Here is a 21,646-nt window from a genome sequence, read left to right as displayed (position 1 = left end):
CGCGTGCGGTCACGTGATGGAACTCCCATTGGTCCATTTTTCACCGGGCACGGCCATATCCGCTTCAAACTAAACTCAGGCGAACGCTCTTTACGACCCGTCTAAGCGTAATCCTGCCTGTTATTATCTTGAACGATAAGGTAAAAATTTCTATTACGCCCATCCTCGATACGTTCTTTCGTATATTTTTTAAAGAGCCAACCATTGCGCGAGAGTAAAACGTTCAAACAAATAATAACGCGACGCGTTACCGAAAAAGTCACACACTGTTACGTTCTTACTACACGTCCTGAACTGGTCGCGAGTATACACGTGTGCACACGAGCGACGAACGACGGACGAATTTCACGCGTACCTCTTGATTTCCCACCGCCGTCGACCGTCCTCTCTCTCCCTCTGGTTCTACTTTATCTCTCCCCCATACTCTTTTGTCCTCGCTGCTTTCTCGATCGTTCTACCATTAAGAAAATGAAATTTTACTAAAACGTGATTGCCTAGAAGAATAGTCGCCAGCCGAGAAGGTAGCTGCCGAAAATGCACTAACGACCGGTTTCCGTGCACGCGACGTCGAACCGGATGCCCTCCGACGAGCAAACCTCCAACCTCCGTGGCCACCCACCGCTTGCTCAAACTTCCCGAGGAGACTCAACCGCGACTGAAAACGGTTCGACGCCGGCAATTTTTTCCTATACACGCGTATGTATGCATTTTACTATCACATACACGGTGAACGTGTCACGTCACCGACGTATTATATATAATATATATATATCACGATATCGTCCGGTTCGACCGCGAATCAAACACCACCCCATCGAGGTTCGATCGATCGATGAACACGTCCGATCACGATGGACGTGTACTCCTTTCTATATATACGTATATATATATATATATATATATATATATATATATATATATATATATATATATATATATATATATATATATATATATATATATATATGTGTATATAGACGAGGAGGAGGGGAAGGGAAATCGTGATCGTCGCGGCTCGGCCAAGTGGTTCGTCGCAACACCGAAATCAATAATCCCTCTCTCCTCGCCCCGTTTCACTCGTTTCGTTTACTTTCGACTAATTCGCCGTTCTCACAGCCCCGTTCACTTCACTCCCACAGTCTTCGCCCTTCTTTTCATCCGAGGCTAACGAACGACGGGATCACGTTCCACCGGCCGATAGACCTTACCGTGTACTCCGATCGACTAATTGTTTCCGTATCGGCGCGACGATTACGTCCCGCGTTCTTTCCCATCGATCACGAGGAACTGTAAACGGGAGCGATCGGCGCAGCACGCGGCGGCGGACGCTGCGCGACGTCGAACGGATGCTGTGCTTACGCGGACGTTGCGTGTGCCTCCCGAGGATGGGACGGGGGGTCTCTGTTAAACGTGGGTGTCAGATGATCGATCCTAACGCGCGTCCACGCATTCCTCGTCATTGTTGCCTCTTTCTTGCGTTCGCTTTAAACCGGTCAGCGAGTGAATTAATATCCGATCTTCCGAACAGACCGCGGTAGGCGTGGCCTTACAGAATATCGAGGTTGAAGCCCGCCGTCGAGTCGAGGGAATTCAGCAGCTCCTGAGCGCTGAAGTTCGACGTGTCGCCTGTCGGTAGGTTCTCCAGAAATTCGAGGCTGAAGTCCGCCGCGGCCACGGACGGGTCCGTGGTGGTTGCGGCCGGTTGCGCGTGTTGCTGTTGCTGCTGTGGCAAACTGCGGACTCCTGGACTGCCCGCGCCGTACTGTTGGTGCGGGTGCAGCGGGGAACCTGCAAGGAATCGGTTTCCACGTGATTTACCACGAAACGATCGGTGAAAATTACTCGTTGTCGATTCGTTTTACTATAATCGTCGAACAAGCTTCGTCGATTTCGAATCGATCGAATAATCCAAGAGAATCATCCGTATCCCCGCAGCGACTTGTTATACTAATCGGATGAATAAGAAAATCACGGAAATATAAACTAGAAAAGATCGCAAAAACATCATTGAATAACGTAATTACTTCATCGACTACTATGTAGAGCGTCTCCTGACCAGAGAACTTATTACCATTCGATAATTTATCATCCAACCTCCGATTTGTTCTAGCCAGCGCGCTTAATCAGATAATATTCATTTGAATAAATTACGCTTTCATTAAATCGATCGCGAAATTATCGTCTAACAACGATCGACGGCTGATCGATCAAATCGATTAAATATTCCGTCCTCGTGTTCCGCCGCGGGGTGTGTATCGCAGTAAGCGATCGTCGCGATCAGAGACTCACCGGTTCCGGTGCTGCTGACAGAGTTGACCGACGACGTCTGCGACATTTGCATCTGCAGCGACATCTGATTGTTGCTCTGCTGCATGGCCAAGGTCTGCTGCTGGTGTTGCTGGGACAGTAGCTGCTGCATCTGGGTGCTGTTCGCCATACCGGAGCCGGCTATGCCGCCGCTCTGCGAGCGGATCAACTGTTGATGCTGCATCTGCGCGGCGTTCATCTGCATACCGCCCGTGCCACCCATGCCGAATCCACCTGGAAAACGAGCAACCGACCGAAACGATTTAACGCGATTCGCTTAGCCGTGATAACTGGTTTACGCTCACGGGGAGGAGAGCCGTGATGATTAATCGAGCGGTTGTCGCGGGGGTGTATATCTCTTGGCTCGACACTTTGTTTTCCACCAACGGAACCGAGATTCAGATCGGGACCGGGTAAATTATGGGCTCGCGCGATTATCAGACCTCGCGCGAGAAATTTACCCTTTGGTAGTGACCCATTCGAGACTCGTACGAGTGATTTTTTGAAAACTTCAAGATCCTGTCGCTACTCGATAACTCTGACGCGACACTCCTCGCGCGAGTCACCAAACGAGAACGATGGACGGGAGGCGCTTACCTTGGTGACCTTGCTGGTTGAATTGCGATCGCATCTGAAAGCCCTGCTGCTGCATGAGTACGTGTCGCCACTCCTGCTGGGCGCCACGGCCTGCGATGCTATTGCCAAGGCCGTCGGGCGGGCCTACGCTGACGTTAGGCGGCCGTTGATTGTTCGTCCTAGGATAACCGAGACGCTGATGCATCTGATGCATCCCACCGATCGCGGCCATACCGCCGCCTCCCATGTACATGTTGCCACCGGCGGCGTGCAACGCCTGCTGTTGCTGCTGCGCCATTTGCGGCCTCATCATCGGACCTGCGGATTCAAGAGAGAGGAACGTGTACGAACAGCCCGTTGGCTATACGTTGCTGCGACGCTTCTACGATTTTCTAAGGATCGTCCCTCGATTCGTCTCCGTGTCATACGATAACGCGAGATTAGAACGCTTAACGATCAACTGGACGAGCGTGTTATCGCCGCTCGAGTTGAGCTTCCGGATAAAAAGTCGCTGTGGAATATCGTCGTGTAAAAAACTCTCACTGACGCTGAATATTAAAACTGTAAAGTTTCGTAACGTAAGAAACGGAGAGCGGAACTGAAACACCGTTCTTTGGGGGGAACAAAGAAATCTACGAAATGGAATTTATTAAAAAGTTTGATTAAAATTAATCGAGCCGCCGAAGTTTGATATCAAACAGGAATTAAGTCGCGTCTACGGAAGAAAGCGAATTTGCAACGATTGCAGCGCGTACGCGTCGCGAACAAGACACAGACGCGACGAGGACACGTATCGCGGGGGAAAACGTGGCGCAAGTTTAATGCTCTGTGGATTTTCGTTTGGATAGAATCTTACGAAAGTAGCTCGGAGCAGATCAATAGGGGGCTCGTGTACGGGTCTACGGTGTACAAGAATATTTACGATCCTCTTTCCTTCACTTTCACCCCCCGCCCTCGACACCCTCCGCATCCGCCGCTACCCCGTTCGCGTTTTTCCTTTCTGGTCTGGAGCAAATCCAGCGAGAGATCGGATTCATTTCCCTCGAATAGTTGTCTAACCGATGGTTAAGAAGTGTGTAAACATTATTCGAACGGGATGCTCGGCGGACCGGTCAAATGTTTTTCCACGATTATTCACCGTTTACTCCTCGCGTCTGCTTGGCTACGATTTGCGTGCTTCCGTGTAACCAGGATTACTGGCAAGGGAAAAAATGTCGAGCAAAAATCTCTTTACTCCGTTCCGTTTCGCGCTGGACTATTAAAGATCTCAAAATTTTTTTTATTTAGAAGTATCATAGGATCCTAAAAAACATTGTTCGCAAACATTTCCAAGCGCTAGTCGATCGGTTATCATTCGATCAGTTGACACAGAGGGGCAGAGGGAAATTCAAACCGCTATCGAACAGCTCCGAAAGTGCATTCGTCGCGCCAGCGGAAGATGTAGAAATCGATAGCAGCGCCCAGCTTCTCATTACCCTAAGTGCCTTCCGACTCTGGCTAGCGCATATGAAAGTAACGTACCGTCGCCACTTTCCTCGTAAAAAGCGAAACGGAGAACCGAACGTGGTGCGTCTCCATTTGTGCGTACCGACACGCCCGTACGCGTGCACCCTCGTTTTCGTAGGCTAACTTACAAAATACCCGATCTTCGACAACGATAACGATCGCGCGGATCTCAAGCTGAACCGAGTATGATCTCGATTATCCGTCCGGAACTACGTCACACGGTACTCACCAGAGGGTGGCATGGGTTGTTGCGTAACTCTACGCATAGGTCCTGTATTGGGAAACCTAGCCTGCTGACCCATGCCGATACCAGCGTGCATCATTTGGGCCTGGGCCGCTTTGTATTCGGGTGGCGGCGGTCTCACGCCGCCCATCCCTCCGGCCATGTGCTGCTGTTGTTGCATCACCTGGAAAAAAAAGAAGAAAGAACGAACCGTACAATGGATTTCAATTACGCCAAATCTCGTGTTTCGGGTATTGTGACTTCGACTCCAAGTCCGCAAACGTATTGTGCGCGCGCGTACGTCCATTGTATCGTTGGAACAAAACGCGTGCACAGGTAGTGGAGTCGGTCCATACGGAGGAGGGCATTCGCGTGGGAGTCGTTAGATTACAGAAGTGCCGCTGAATATTTCGCAACGAGCACGACGCGGCTAACAAAACGCGAGTACCTCCGCAGTTCGAGTGTAGCATCGACGCGAGAGGAGTACCGGTAGCGTTTCAAGGTTAACGCGGTGCAACAACGATGGAACAAAGGTGGAGAACGGAGCGCGAGATTCGGTCGGGAAGCCAACGGTGGCGACCAGCGGCGAACGGGTTAGAAAGCTCGCCAACGGATTCCTCGAGGAATAATAATCGCGAGCAGGCTCGGGGCACGCATCGATGCTCGTTACTCGCGGCATTGTCGCCAGGCACGGAAGCACGGAAGTTCCGAGCATCGGTGTCGTTGCACAAGCCCTCGTGGATTGCGTTTCCACTTCCTGGTGTTACGCGAAAGACACCAGCGACGACAATGAAGACGGAAAGCCGAGCAGAGACAGCGACCACACGTCCCCCTCGTTACCAACGGTGATTTACCACCACCGCGAGTTCTCCTTTCGCTGTTTTCTAGTCGCTCACCCCCGGCTGGCTTTACACAGCGTGGCCCAACTTTGTTAATCTCGTCAGGTTCCGACGGGACGCGCCTCGTAGAATCGACGTTTCCTCGTCAATTTTTATTTTCTCATCGGGTTCGCGTCCATTCGAAAGGATCGAACGGGAGGACGTAAAAATAGAGGGATCGAAGTCGTTGAATAGAAACATTTTTCCGTTGTACGCCGCGCAACAACCTGCGATTAGGCGAGCGCCGCCCTGTTTGCTCGCTCTCGCCGAGCTTCTGGTGAACGGAGGAAGTACCTTTGAAATTGGCATGTAGCAATTTCGCGGGCATTTTCCCATTGATTCGTGTTGGAGAAGTAGGAAGAGAGCGTTTCTCCATAGATCAGGCCTGGGTTGGGTCACTCGAACTTCCAAGCCTAATAATTAACTTCCAATGCACAACGTGTCTAACACCGTGAGAAAATTCGAACGCGAAATGCGACCGCGCATTGAATTCCGCGCCGCGAGCTGCACTCATATTCCACGAGTCACATTAGTGGTGAATTTAAAAAAAAAAAAAAGAAATACGACTACAAATAAGCGTTGGTATCGTGACTTGGTCGTAAGAAGTCATTCACGAGCTCTCTCGTTCATTTCGAGGCGAACGTCGAGAGCCAACCCCCGTGGTAAAATCGATCGTTTCACCCGTGAACCAGCAGAATCTTCCATTCGCGTTCATTCGGTAATCGAAACGGAAACGCCACTCTCGTTCCCACGGTAATTAGAAACGCGATTGCTCATCGCGATAGTTCGATTACGAAGAAAATAGCCCGGCTCGAATCGCGTAATTCGAAGGAATCTTTTTCAATTTCTGATACAATTCGGGACGATCGAATGGCGAAGAAAAACCGGTAAGCTCCTACGATCTATCCGGACGTTTATTTTATTACATCGTGAAAAATGTATCGGAATGATGGAGCGGCTGATTCGAACGCGGGTGAGAAGAGAGAAGGAGGACGAAGCTGACGAAGGATGACTAACCAATTGCGTGAAACCTACAATTAGTAACTAGAACACGATCGAGAGAGCTCGCTCTGATACCTTAACGTCGTTAGAGTAATGCTTGCTTTTATAACTGAGTCATTCGTTAATAAATCGTGCAGCGTGCCCGCGTACGGAAAACGTGACTGCCAGCATGTTACAGATCTCTAAATCAATAATAATTTCATTCTGCACGCCTGACAGATTTTAATCTCGATTGCGCTGTCTTTTTTCGCTAGAAGAAGTTGTAATAGATTGTTGCAATTCTCCAAGCTGCAAAAATCGAGTTGGTTGAATCGCGAGACCAGAATCGACGTGACTCGATCAACTCGAGCGAGCCGATTCAACCGATCCGATTCGACGCGAAATAATTAACGAACGACCCAAGGAGCAAGTGTCGCGCGCTCGAAAACCTTAGCAGACGAGTCGACGTTTAATCGTTCGGCAATTTTTCACTCAGCCGGCGAAGAACAACCGTACGAGGGAGATAATTCGCGCGAGACGACGATCCGGTGACAGTAATTGAGCTCGTGGACACAGTTTCTTCAGATGCAAATTGGAAATGCATAAAAGATGAAGAACACGGTGCCGGACAAGATGTAAATGACTGCATGCAAATGTTGTCTGATTGCAAAGTTCCCGGCGTTACATTATACCTCGTGTAACTAGAACAACAGGCTCGATACAAAACGCACCGTCCGCCTTCCATTTTCTCGCTCCCTCTCGCCGACTCTGGGGGCAATCGACGATTTTACGGCCTCAAATAAGAACCGGAAGACCTCGACGAAACATTCGGCGAGTCGTAGACGCCGCGCTCGCGATCTGAAAATCTAAGCAGCTGGATAATTGCTTATTTGTACGCGCGCGTAAACGTAGCTTGTGAAATGAAAACTGGAACGGATCGACACACTTTTTTTCCACCCATCATTCACTAGTAACTTTGTTCAACCTTTCATCGACTGATGTTTCGCAACGTTCGTTCCCACCATCGCTCGATTCAAAAGCGAAACTTTATCATCGTATCGTTCGCGATTCACCGTGACAGTGCTATAATTAAAAAATCATCAGCGAATATGAACGACAATCGGATACGATGAAAAAATTTCCTGTTTTTAGTATGCATCGTAAACAAATACCGTGAAATAGATGTAGGCGAAGAGAGGAGAAACAGAGATCGACAAACCGCAAGAATTTCACTCGATCGAAGGTACCCGGTGAAAATGGCGAACCGCATCCGTAAACATCGTAAGAAAGTCGAGAGATCTCGACTGGTCGCGATAATACCACCGGCGTTACGTTTCCAGCAGGAAGTGCAGGGGAACGCAGATTTCCCGGCTAGAGAAAAAGTTTCCATTCATTGTCCCGGCGGTCTCCAAGACGCCTCGTCCTATTTGCGCCGGTTCTTTCAGCCGCGATGAAAACAGAAGTTGCGGAGGAGCCGGCCGCGATATACCTGTTGCACCGCGCCGGATGCGGACTTAACGTTTCGAATACACCGTGGCCAACGTTTATCCGAACACGTACAGGGGCAAAATGATTCGGATAATTGGATCGTTCGTGTAATAGGACTTCATTGAATTCCCTATAATTTGTCGTTCAAATAACCAGAGTTCACATCCGCGTAACTGGATGAGACCCGCGTACGTATAGGTGGTATCGGGCTACAGGTGGCTAGAAATGGAAGACGCGGTTCTACGGGGGTGCAACGAGACGCGCGCCAAGTATTTTACTGGCGCAACGAAATAGCGACTTGGTATCATTTTTTTTACTATCAATCTATAGCGTGTATAGACTGAACCAATAACTCGAGTACCTAAATTAAAATTACCATTGTGAACCAAGGATTAAGCTAAACCCGCCACTGAATCGAGCTTTCTCACCCCTCCACGAACGGAACATCATTCGCATTACCATAGATGAATATCTTTTCGTTGCCATTAGATAATTAAACCATAAACCGCTCTGTTCACGCCCTGGAAACGAACGTTATCACGGAACAAGACATCTCGAGGAAAGTTTCGTCCGATCGATCGGGTGTTGTGGCGTGCATAAACGCGTGTAGCGCAACGTGCACCGCGATGTAGCTAACAACGCGCAACACGATCGCGTGTGGGCATTAGCGTAGTCCTTAGTTAGCCGTACATGAATCATTCTCTTCGTTGCGTCTTCCGGATGATTAATAGTCGTAGGAAATGGGAAATACAGCCAAAGCGCGGAATAGGGACAACGGGAAATTCTGACCTGCCTTAAGGACTTCGAGGTCTTAGGGTAAGTCGAAACAAACGCGACGAAACATGTATAATGTAACGCGGTTTACTTATGTAGATGCGCGTGCACGTCTTCGACGAACGGCTCGACGCACGCGTTCGTCTCGCATCTCGTTGCATATCGCGTTTCATCTTGCGCTGCACTCATCTGCACGCGCTTTTAGGCTACGTTCGAACGACGCTACTCTGCGCGCAACTTGGCGCACGATTTTGCATGTGACAGCGCAAGAGTTGCACGAGCCGTGCAACTTCCTGCATCCTATTCTCTCAAGTTCAATGGAAACCACTTATTTCTACTCGCGCATCACCTCTCGCGTTTAAACGCGCGATATGCACATCCGCCGCGCGTCTCTTTTTACACACGAGTTGCATAAAGCGTCTCGTTGCATAAAATACGTCATCTACGCGCATAGATTAGTACAGTGAAGCCTGACACGAAGTCTTCGAATGGTATCGCAACTATTTTTTTCAAGAACGATTCGACGTACCTGCTGAGCACGCATCAGTTGCTGTTGCTGAATGATCTTCGCGTGCTGGTGTTGGTCCACCTGGTTCGGTGGCACTTGCTGGGGGTGGTTGCGTGCACCAGCGGCGCCAGCGGGCTGCGGGACGCCACCCGCTGCGGCGGCCGCAGCCCTCTGTCTCAGGCTCTGCTGCGTGAAGTTGATGGTCTGCGACTGCGAGACGGAACAGTAGGTGTCGGCCTGACCGGCTGGTCCGGATGGATTTTGGCTCTGCTGTTGGTTGAAGTACATGCCCTGCTGAGCAGCCACGGACACGCCTGGTTTCAGGTCGCCTGTGAGCTGCATGTGCTGACCTGCTGACACCTGTAACAGAGAGATGGAGATGGCAGCTCAGCGAGCGTTTCAGGTGACGATAATCGCGGACGATAACGCGACCCGTGGCGTAAGATGCGAGCGATCCAAAAGCGTGACCAGTGTGACGTTGCCATGTAAAAGCCGCCTCTGGTTTCTGAACGTATAATCGCAGCCGGGTAAATTCATTTCGCTTTTATTGTCTCTATAGCGTCCGCGAAAATGGCGCAATTTTGGGAATCCTTTTAACGCTAGCAACGCGCACAAAGAGCGCGTAAAAGGTGGATTTTATTGCGTTCCGGTTGTTCACGGTGATCGTGCACGCGCTGTATGATTTGCCCAGTTACGTATATGATCCACGGTCGAAGGTAGATCAGATCGACCGGCGCTTTTCATCCGGAGCTACAGGAGGCGAACAACGGTTCGCCACAGGCGGGCTGGAATTTGGTTTCTGGCAAAAAAGCGGCGGACAAGTGGCGACTATTGTCCTGTCGTCGCTCGTTGCCCGGCCAATGATACAGAATGGCTACCGTTCTCCAATATCTCATCCACCGAGCAGCGAACGGGCTAAAGGGCCCAAGGGGGGCGGTTTAAGGCACGATCCTTGTCCTGCAAGGGCTTCGATGACTCTTGACCCCTGAACAACCGACTCGCGGTAATCTAGACTAACGTGTACTATTTTGAAACGATCTTTTACCGTTTTTGCACGGTCGAATGGGTGTGAAAATGATTTGTTCTCTCATCGAAAATTGTATCGACCACCGCGTTATTCTAAACAGCTCGAAAATGATTTAACGACCGAAACACGGTCAGTACGGATTAAATTGGTTCGCTAGCGAATTTGAATCACGGTGCATCGCATAATCAGAACGCACGACATTCCTCTTTGGCCTCGAACCACTTATTGGTCGCCTCTGCCAGTCCTTTGTTCGTACGCACCGTATGGAGATTGCCTCGATCCGGTACACCGTCAGTACTTTATTATAGCGAGCGACTTGTGACCGACGTGGCTCTGGCTAAGTGTCACAAGGTCTAGAGCGCGTGCACCGACCACGTAATAATCGAGCCAAGCCTCTCGATCGTCTTCTATGGATATCAAATTTTCAACTCCAAGCTTCTACGTACGCGTGTACCTACACGTCGAGGTGTTCGATCATCGATTTTTTTCAGCTGACAGTAGTCACGGTACAAGTACGTTCGATCGTTATAAAATCATGAAAGATTGGACGCAAACAGATACACGCGACAGTCTGCATTTTCTTCTCGCTAGCCAAAAATTGTCGAGCACGGATACGTTACTGGCACGGGAATCGACGCCAAGGGCTCCGAATATCGCCAGAGGAAATTAGCGAAATTTTCCCCCCGAGTTAAGCGAGCGCCGGAACATCGCGATAATGGACAACGAGCCCGTAATTCGGTCGGTGGACGTGAAAATATTTGGATATCAAAAGATCGCCGGGTATTCGAGGGAATTTCTGCACGGTCGCGCGGCCGTTTCACCGAGCCAACGACGCACCCTTTTCGCGCTGACCGCGCCGCGAATAATCTTCATTACGGCAATTAGCGACCCGACGCGCTCGGTGGACCTCCCGTCCCGACGCCGTTCCGACGCCGTTTCCACGCCACTCGTTCCACTCGCGCTAACCACCGTTATGTCAGGTGCCACGGAAATTTGTAAATAATTTCCCCGCGCGGAATCTGCCGTACGAGTTGCCCCGTCGCTTTTTGTCGTAATTACTGTTGTTAACAAGAAGTCCGCGGCTCCGCGATATTTAACCCCCTCCGTACGAAAATATCACGCTGCGGTCTGATTTACGATCACCTCGCGAGAGTACCATCCATCGCTGCATCTATTACCCAAACGAATTGGACCTACCTTCGCCCACTAATTCGAATCGCAACCACGCGGCAGCAGATATTTCGATCGAACAGCGAAATTCCTATTCACCCGTAACGTCTCTATCAATTCGGCGCATAAACTTCGATACACAACGAACAACGCGTACAAAGAGCATAATAATCCCGCCTTCGCAGAACCGCGCAGCGTACAATCGGCATCACCCTAACCTACCCGCTGGTAACAACCCATCGACGCAGCAACAATAATCACTGAAACCGCACGGAACAATTCGAACGCGCTCGCCTCGCGATTATCGCAGCGAGCAGGCCGGTTATCCCAAGGTCAACAGGCACCCTGCCCCCAACAGTCCATTTCATTACGATCGCCATTACGGCTTAACCTTCCTCTTGATCGATTAAATATCCCTCGCACGATCTCGATTCGAGCCATTCAATTCTCCAAACGGTAACAAATCAACCGCGCCTACCCAGGGACAAGTTACGCGCGGCGTTCGCCCCGATCCTACCCTTTCCTGGAAACCTAAACTCTTCTCAGAGTGTACTGTACAATATTTAGAGGCGTCGAAGGAAAGAAGAGGGGGGAAGGCTCGGCTTTGTATGCAGGATTAGAGCCACTCGGAACCGCCATCGCGTGGACGCGGAGTTCTAGGCGCGCGCGTAGCCCAACGGAAACGAGGAGCCACGGCCGCCGGAAGGGGGAAGGAAACACCGGTGGGTTTTAGTTATGACGCCGTAGGAGAAAGCTCGTAGCTAGTCGTGGCACGGGTCGCGCATAATTAGCCTAAATCACGACGGGGTGTCCCGGCGGGAACTGCTGACCGCGACATCTGCATAGCACGTGTCTTGTTATCCTCTGCTTACGGAGGTGGAGAGTTTTGGCGAAACTGCCGGGGCTTCCGCGGACGAGGACGAGCCATGAACCGAGCATTCGGTTGGGAATACTAATATGGAGAGAGGGCTTGGGACAGGTAGAGGAGAGTCGAGGCCTTCTACGGGCCACGGGACACCTACCTCTCTACGGTACCTTCGCCTAGTCGAGATACCAGGGGTGGTCTTCCTCGCCGCGTTCGTCACGCTCATTGTTGCCCGTGGGAAGATCGAGACGGCTTAAAACGCGTTGTCTGCCGTCAGACGTGCTCCACGGATTAACGTTACGCACGGTTTACGTTAAGCTCCGTACACTCGAGTTGCCCTCTCGATTATTAAATGCAGATCGTGAGCATGGCGAACGTGGCTGTGGAACGGGCCATCGAGAGGGCAAGTAGAACGATTGCGTCGATGGACGAGACGGTGGTAGCATCGAGCATCGCGAGAGACTACGATTTGCTTGCATATTTTTCGACGAACCCCCCGACAACCCTTCACCTGTACGACACATTTAATCCTGGGGCGATTTATCGAGAAATATCCCGAGCTACGTTCAGGGAGGAGCCACCCCTCTTCACCCGATCGAGCGTCATCCGAACCGTTCTGAACCTCGCATTTTCCGCGCTCGCGTACACGTAAAACGCGGACATTACGCGGAAGCGGGGGATATTCACGTGCGAACGAGCGCGCAACGCCCGCGGAACAAAAGGAGGAATAGTTTCGGAGGCGGGAGTTTTCGCGAATCGAGTATATATTCCGGAGGATTTCCAATCCGGCGAGGCGCGGCGCAATCGAGGCACCGTTAATGACGCCGGCGTCATTAGCGATCGACGCGTGTGCTCGTCGAACGATTCCTCGCGATGCACGCCTCCGCGAGCCGCGCGATCGATCGACGCTTTGTGTCCGGGTATGCACCCCCGGTGCCGCGTGCGTTTCGCGAAATCGCCATCTTTGGTGCTACTATGCATACACGCTTGTTCCACGGTATGGCCAGCTACTAAACCGGCGCTGTTCCTGCCGGAGGCTTTCAACCGTGATTTTTATCGCCTCTCCCCCTTCTGTGTGTAACCAATGCGCGCTTGATGCGACGAGAATTCTAGCGGTGTTGGATGTTGTTAGTGATGCCAGTACCTAACGACGACGCCTAATTATTACGATATAATACACTAGTCGAGTATATGCGCTTGTTTAGATAGATATAAAGAAGTTTAATTAACGCGAATACATTTGAACAGCATTGTTCGACGCTAAGCGATCGAGTAACGGAACTGGCTTGACCGCAGCATTTTGCAATTTCAATTTCACCACCAGCGAATGTTAATAATAAATCTTGGATTAATGGCGAGCTTTGACGCTTAGCTCTTTTAAAACCGTTACAAACGATAAATACGTCCGGGATATTACTATACATACAGCCCGCGCGGCGATCATTAGTAATGGTGGAACAGGTTGGAGACGATATTTGCGGCGGGTATTCCAGGCATCTGAAATTAGAGGTCGTCTCGACTATTAGTTATTAATTACACGAACGGTTAGCACCGTCTCGTGTAATTAATAATATCCATTCGAGCAGGTGATTACGACTGACTGCGCGGCGCGTTATCGATCTGAGGAACGCGCGTGTACGCGTGTAGGCGATGTTCGTGTTCCGACCGATATCGGGAACAGTCGGCGGAGAAAATGTCGCGTCGCTTGGCTCGCTTTACTGATTTCAGTCGGCGTTCATCTGTCTGATAATTAAGAGAAAAAAAAATTTGAAATTTCGCTCAGTAAACTTTGACGAAGAAGAATCGTTAAAAAGATTTCGATACTCATTTGCCTAATCTCTCGACGCGATGCCATCCCTTACGTTCGACAGACGAACCCAACGCACCCCTCGCGTTCTCCAGTTACCTTGCGTACAGCCGATCGGACACGTTCGTCGCGATAAGATCGCTAAAGATGAACGAGAACTCGCGGCGCGTATAAGTCAATCGTCATCCGGCGTTTGTTGCTGAAAACCGTCGCAGCCTGTGACTCACGCGACGATCAAGATCCCCGCGAGGAATCGCGTCGCGACTAATATTACAATGCGGTAATCGCTAATCATAGCGCTCGCGACGCGCGCACCGGTCCTATGAATACGCTCCGGTTGAAAGATATACAGAGGGATGACAAGTTAGCAAGCCTTTAGCCGGCGGGCAATAATAACGCGCTCGGAATTGAGACGTCTGCGTTGCGGTCGAACGACGAGGTTGTAGCTTCGCTGGACAACGTAATAACGGATACGACCGAGTCTCCAATGGCTCCTCCGATGACCACGACTAAAAGTGTACCAAACACGACGAAGACACTGTATCTCGATACAGTTACGTTCAGTCAAAATGATCTTGTATCATTGAGTCCACGATACGAAACCGTAACAAGCTGCGCCAACGAACGCGGCATATTTATCAAAGATGTCCGCTCGCGTATCGACTGCGATACTCGAACGGAACCAAACAGCGAGCCCTCCGAAGGGGAAACACGCTGGTGTCCAACACGAGTGGTCACCGGAAACCAAACATCCCGCCGCGGGAAAACACTAGACGAGCGTGCAAAACAGCTCGTCCGCAGGAATCCGAGCCACGGTTAACACGACGGCGATGCTCCCCGTCTAATGATCCACGAAACCATAATAGAGCCGCGACGGAGGAAGTCGACGCGGCGTCGCGTCGCGGGGGTGCACGCGACCATTAGAATAATCGAGACGCGCCGCGTATCGCGCGGAATAATTAAAAGAGAAAAGGGTAGAAGCCTCGTTGGACGACGTGTCGCGGGTTCAGAGGTATCGCGTGGAATGGCATGCGCGTGGTCACTAGAGCCGACCATCGGACGAACGCTTCGCGACAGCGAGTCCCGTCTGATCGCAACGAGAGATCCGTTCGAGAGGAGAGGCGATTCTTCGCTTACGCTGTTGAACGCGCGATTGCGTGGCTGAAACAGGCGTATGCCGTTCGTGGGCAAGGAGAATGGGAGAAGACGCGGAGAGGATTCTGCTTACACGGGCGAGACCCGCGAGCCTCTCAGGACGGTGACCTCCGCCACCACCTCCACCCCGTGCGCCGTCCAAGCGTCGGGTCTGTGCACGACGGATCGCGATGTACCCGCGCTTCGAACGCGGTGTATTTAACGGCCAAATCTTTCCGCGCTCTGCGTTAATTATTCCGCGTCCAGCAACAACGAGTCGCGTGCGAATACGGATCGATAGCCGAGCGGAGGGCGAGGGGGCGGCAGCGCGCGTACGAAATTAGCGACGCTGGCCGGAACGCTGGCTTTCGCGGTTCGCTTTTTATCGTACCGCGACATCTCTTGAACAGAGGCGAAATAATTGATCCGGGGGATTAAGGCGGGACCGAATACTCGGGCAAATTGAAACGGTGCCGGGCGTGTGCGTTCGCAATTTCGTGCCCGTTTCGCGCTGAAACCCGCCCCGGCCGGCCGCGCCGCCGCTTTTCCATCGGCGCCGCCCGACGGATTAAACCCGGGAATCGATTTAATTGATTAGGCGTCATTTGCGTTTGTTAGGATTCTATTAAGCGGCACGGAACTCGTACGCGATTACGTTGTTCACGGTTTCCACGCTGTTATCTGAGCAGGGCTATCGATTATTCGGTACACGTGGATGAGTTATACAGCTGTCGGTCCAAGACTCCGTCGTAAGGGTGTACGTAAATACGAATGACGGTAATAAGGTAACGAGACTCGAAAGTAAATCGATACACGCGCAGAAGATTTTTAAAAGGACTTCCTACCACTTTCGAAGCTGATTTGAACTGTCTGCGATAATAATTGCAGGTTAAAAGCACAATTTCTCTTAAACTCCAGCGAAAGTCTCGACTGCGACGTATCAAGAAACCGTCAACAATAGCTGAACCAGCAATTTCCCTCGGAAAATCCGATAAACATCGGTACACCTATCCACGAAGTTCGCAACGCCGGGCAAAATGGCCGCCGGCTAGCGGACAGGAAACTGCGAGCCCACGGCAGTAGAATAATCCGGTCGAAAAGTTAACACCGCCGGAACAATGGCGCACTTGGTGCCAGGGCTCTGCCGCGCGGCGTGTAATCCCTCTCTTGGCGAAAGAAACGAGAAACGGCGGCGCAGAGGGGAATCCCTGAGATACTTGGACGAGGAACGGACTACGCGAGATGAACCGTGCGCGCTCGTTTCCCAACGCGCGCTTCCGCCGCTCCTCTCGACTGTACAAATATGAGCAACGCGTTATTAACAACGCGCGAACGATCTTCGAAGCGAGCTGCTTCGTCGTCGACGATGAAGAGAAACCGGATCACGCGGTGGTACGCGTAATTTGCTTTGAACGGATTCAATTCTCGCTACGCGGCCAAGTCTCGCGCGCGTCTTTCGTTACTTCTGCCTCGATCGTGGGACACGAACACGCGCGACGGTTAACGGGCGTTGTTGGATCTCATTAATAAAGAATGTTTACGGTAAGAGACCGCTTAATACGCGACGAGCGATAAACGTGCCGTTGAATAAATCGCGCGCTCCAAGTTTAAACAAGCGCGAGCAAAAATAGCGAAGGAGTCAACAACTGCTGACGGTCAACGGCGAGATAAACACTTTTTTGACATTAACCGCTTAAACGGACCACGAAAGCCTTGACCTTTCGCTGGACTATTAATACGAGCAACGACTTATTGGCTTTTTCCTTAAGAAGTTGCTCCTGAAACCAGGTCCGATTTTAGGTCGCCCGTAATATTGGACGTGTTAAATACACTGTGAATACAGCTGGTTATAACGAGAGGTCCGCCTGTTCCGGGCGCGAGCGAATATTCGAGCTAATTATTCTTGCCAATAGGACCGTTCAAAAGTGGGAATCAGACGACCGACGCGGTTGTCGCTCCCTCGAAACCGGAACTGCATCCTTGCCAACCAACCGCGAAACTACGGGAGACGTGCGCTACTGGCAAATAATCCAATTTGAAAAGTTAACCGAACAGAACAACGACACTGTCCCCGTCGAGGGTACGTGACAATACCGTATCCCTACGGGGAACGGGGATGATACAGCGACGAGAGATTCTCTAGCGCCATTCGTCCAATTTTAAACACCCTAAAAATATAATTAGAATAGGATGTGCATATACGGTGGTTATCAGAGGATGTTACGCGAATTATGAACTTCTACGTGGGAAGTTGAATGGTCCGGATTCTGGGCTACGCGCTCTCCTATGTTTTGAGACTGAAATATAGATCGTGGAGTTATTCACCCAGTTTCGAAGTTCCACCGGGCGATACCCTTTGGCGCACCTTTTCGACTATGCGCGATATGAAAATAAACCGAACGAACTTGCCAGCGCGTTACCTGCGCCCCTGCACAAGTTATTCGAAGAATCTTTAAAGGCCGCGTAATCAAATTTCAATCTCGAAAATAAGAGAAGGCGAAACGCGGGATAACGCCTCGAACGGGGGATAAATAACGCCGATAAGATTTCAATCGCTGGCAAATATGTCTTGAATTAATTGTAAAGTTAGGCTCGAACGAGCGAACCGCGCGCGGATCCCGGGAAACCTTCGAGGAAGCCGTTCTATCGGGGAAACTAGTTAAGAGTCGGCGACGAGTACGCACCGTGTAGTCGAGAATAATGGCGGAAATAAAACGGGGGAGAAAGAAACTGGACGTAGGAAGGCGAACGCGGCGAGCTGCCGGGTATAACCATGGAATCGTTATTTCTCGCGTCTAACTGGTCATCCACATTCTGCTTGCTGCACTCGCGTGTGCATCCTGACCGCTTCAGCTCGCCTATGAAGAAGTTCGCGAGCGTGCCCCTACTGCTGCTATTCATACTTTTTAGCTTCCTTTTCCTCTTAAGCTATACACATCGATCGCAGTCCTCTCGCAACCAACAAGAAGTCTTCTTCTTCCTGTACCAATTTCCCTTTTCGTGTCTTCTCGTTCGTTACTCCCGTTACGCCATTTCATTTCACTCCCAAAAATGTCGAGGTATAAAATATAAAGTCCACCATTGTATTACTTAAATTAATTATTATTCGTTCCTGTGTCTTTTTGTCTTCTCCCTGTTGTCCTTTTTTCTTGATCGAAAAATCCCTTCGACGCATCGAAAGCGCATCAGTTCGAAGCGGAGATCGGCGGAGTGCACGGTGGAGCACACGCTTCCTCGCGGATCGATCGAAGCTGCCCCGTGGCTGGCTGGTGCACGGACCGCGATGAGAAAATAAAATCGACGGCACGAGGCCGCCGTCTCGCTTTCTCCGGCGTCTCCTTGCCTCGTTTCCGTTCGCCGATCTTTAAATCGGGCCCGCGAGGCAGGCGGCCCGAGTACAGATCACGGCAGTGGAGTAGCTCGACGCGAGAGGAGCCGCTTTTCAGTAGTAGAGTCGTACCCATTGTCGGACACGACAGCCTTTCTCCCGACCGAGCCACTCGATAAGCCGGATCGGATCTGTTCGGCTAACCGATCCGGCTCGCCTACGAAAGAGTCCTGCTTTATTCGCCGTTTACACGCTAAAATGGTCCTTAACCCGCGCGCTATCCACGATGACTATGGTCGACTATAAACGCACGCCGCGGGACACGCTACGTCGATCGTTGAATTTTGTGTACGGGTATCGTACGATTTTAGTTGACTGCGAACCAATGTTCGCTTTGTGTAAAAAATGTACGAGGCGCGCGACAGTGTGCTGATTGTTTGCTGCGAAATGCAATTACAGTCACCAATTATTCATTTTGCACACGAATTCTGGTTATTGTTATTGGGTCGTGAATATTTTTACAAAGAGTTCGCGCGGTCATCCGTTACTGTCATCTAGCTATGTAGCAAAGTGGATGTATTCTTGTTAATTACTTATTTGCATAATCTTTATTTTCGTAACAAGGAAGCCGTACTGTGTATAATAAGTATATATATATATATATATATATATATATATATATATATATATATATATATATATATATATATATATATATATATATATATATATTTGTTTAATCACTTTCCCCAAGTCTTGACAAATCGCTCTTGCCTTGACAAAGACGATGGCTCTCGAATAATCGCTCTCCAAACATTCCTGTAACAGGTGTGTCTCGCTTGCACAAAAATGCGTTCGCGACCTCCGCGTTCCCGATCTTCGATCCTAGAATTGATCCGACCTCTCCAAACTAGAAAGGAACGAACTTCCAACGAGGGATCGACGGTCTCCTACACCTCACGGAGGCTCGCAAAAGAGGTTCCACTTTCGCAACGCGAAAAAGAAATCGCAGGCAACTGCTCGCGCGACGGAGGCGAAGGAACGGCAGAAAACGCGGGACAATAGCCGCGAACGCGTAAACGCAGGGGCGAACGTTAAAAGGTGAAATACAGGGGGTATTTTCCGGCGCACGCGAGGGTGTGGTCACGTGACTGTGACGGTGACAGGGCCGGATAAACCGAAGAGGGTCGACGAGGGAAGTTCCGTGAAGAATTCGAAGGCCACACGCGACCCGCACCTACACGTCTGCGCCTCTCCACCCCCCTCGTCGTAACTTAACTCTTCCCTCTCTTTTTCACTGCCAACGAGCCAGCACACCCCCGCCTCAACCCCTGGCCCAGCGTTTTCCCAGCTATACTATTCACGGAGCCACCGTTCCTCCTGTTTTTAGCCAGCCTTCTCCTCGCCTCGGTTTTCCTGTACCGTGCATGCACCCCCGACGCGTTCCACACCCAGCTCTCCTCCCCTGTGTCGTCGTACCTTCGCCCTCGGTGCAGGGGAGAGAGAGGGTTGCTCCTTACTCGCGGCTGTGCGTGTGCGCGTCCGTGTCCCGTTCGTTCTCGTCGCCACTCGAAGTGAAACACGTTCGGATCGGCCGGTCGATTCGAGGAACTGAAAGCGACGCCCGACGCCGGCTGGCGTAAGTGTAAGTGGCGAGAGAGAACCAACAGGCCGAACGCATCGACGTTCCCGATATAACCTCTCCTGAATACGTCGGGGAAATCACCGAGACGCTGATAAATTTATGTACCACGAGATAGCGGCTGGACGGAGTCACTCTCTCTCTCTCTCTCTCTCTCCTGGTTTCTTGCGAGCTAACGCAATCGCGCGGCTTGATCTTGTAATAATCGACACGCCACCGATCTCGCCTTGCGCTCTGCGCGACTCGAGTTCGATAAGGAACGTTAGTTGGTTTCTTCTGTTCGAAGCATTTCGCGCGTACAAAGTGACACGTACGCGCGACGATAATCGTGTCGTACGTGTTTCGAGGTAATAAAGATTGCTCGAAGTAGCGTCGAATTTAGTCGGGAGACCAATCTCAAAGGCGGACTAACTCGAGGCATTCTCGTTTACCTCCTCGTATCGCATTGTCGAGTCGAGTCTGTCGCTCGACGGCTCGTTATCGCGACTGCTCGCAGACGAATCGACGGAACGCTCCTCCGCCGGCGGAGGAGCGATAATTTTAATTTCGCTGCGCTTGGCCGCTCGGCGCATCTGCGCGTCGCGTATGGAAACGAGCAACGAGCGTGGGCGGCGAAGGGGGCCGCGTAACACGCTTACGCGCGGACAAGAATGCGATTCATCGAGCTGCCGGCGCAGGCGCCACCCCGAGGGACAACCGGCTGGAAACGCGGGTTTTAAGTAGCTAATTATCGCGCGGGTGCCGCCGCGCGAATCGACGGAATCCCGTCGCGAAACCGACGAGCGTTTATCAGCTGCTCGAGCCGGTATGCGCGCGCGGCACGACCAGGAAAAACGGAGGAATTTTTTTAAATACCACTAAACCTACATACAGTCGAAGCGGCAAAACGTTCCTTTTCTCCATTTCTAGAACGCTGTTGGACAGAAACGTGGACCCTTTAATATTCGTCTGCGTATAAATTGCAATCGAAGAAAAATCTGAGGTTCAACGATTCCACTCAAATCTGCAGGCGAAACAAAGCTGGTTGCTCCTCTCGATAACCCTCTCACAGGCATCTCGCAGCGCGAACAGAGCGGAAAGTAGCGCGAGAATACCGCGAAATGGTCGGCTAAGTAGTTCCACGGTGCGAGGGGGTTTGAAAACGTTGAAACATTAAGCAGCGGCCATCGAGCACGTAAGTACGCGTGCTTCCAGCACTTGTTCTATTATTATGATTCACACTGCTCACGATCGCCGGTGCTAAATGGCCACGCTCGTGAACCCTTACAGCGGTCAATTAGTCGCCGTGCATTAACCGGTCCACGGTGTCCGGGACTCTCGAGCGGAAGGTAATTAAGCTGATTACCAGCAGGAATCTTTCGCGTATGCCCGTCGCTCACAGCGTTCCATCATCAACGCTTCCTGTACCACCGCGATATTACTGGGGTCCTCC

At 51.0% G+C, this 21,646-nt stretch overlaps 1 protein-coding gene across 2 annotated transcripts in view; it reads right to left on the bottom strand.

Annotated features, from left to right (window-relative positions):
- Positions 1-944: 944 nt before the first annotated feature.
- The window catches only part of Mam (neurogenic protein mastermind), a 180,211-nt gene continuing 159,509 nt past the window's right edge, over positions 945-21,646 (bottom strand). For both annotated transcript variants that reach the window (XM_076910999.1, XM_076911000.1), the window contains 5 exons: positions 9,263-9,601; positions 4,619-4,796; positions 2,905-3,201; positions 2,290-2,541; positions 945-1,788 (listed from right to left, as the gene is read on the bottom strand). In XM_076910999.1, coding sequence (XP_076767114.1) covers positions 1,547-1,788; positions 2,290-2,541; positions 2,905-3,201; positions 4,619-4,796; positions 9,263-9,601 — 1,308 coding nt within the window. In that variant the 3' untranslated portion in view covers positions 945-1,546. The remainder of the gene's footprint in view (positions 1,789-2,289; positions 2,542-2,904; positions 3,202-4,618; positions 4,797-9,262; positions 9,602-21,646) is intronic.

This window comes from Xylocopa sonorina, chromosome 3 (assembly GCF_050948175.1).
Source record: "Xylocopa sonorina isolate GNS202 chromosome 3, iyXylSono1_principal, whole genome shotgun sequence".
In the NCBI taxonomy this organism is placed as follows: Eukaryota; Metazoa; Arthropoda; class Insecta; order Hymenoptera; family Apidae; genus Xylocopa; species Xylocopa sonorina.
The sequence above is the reverse complement of the archived record's forward strand: the minus strand, read 5'-3'. Positions and strand labels throughout refer to the sequence as shown.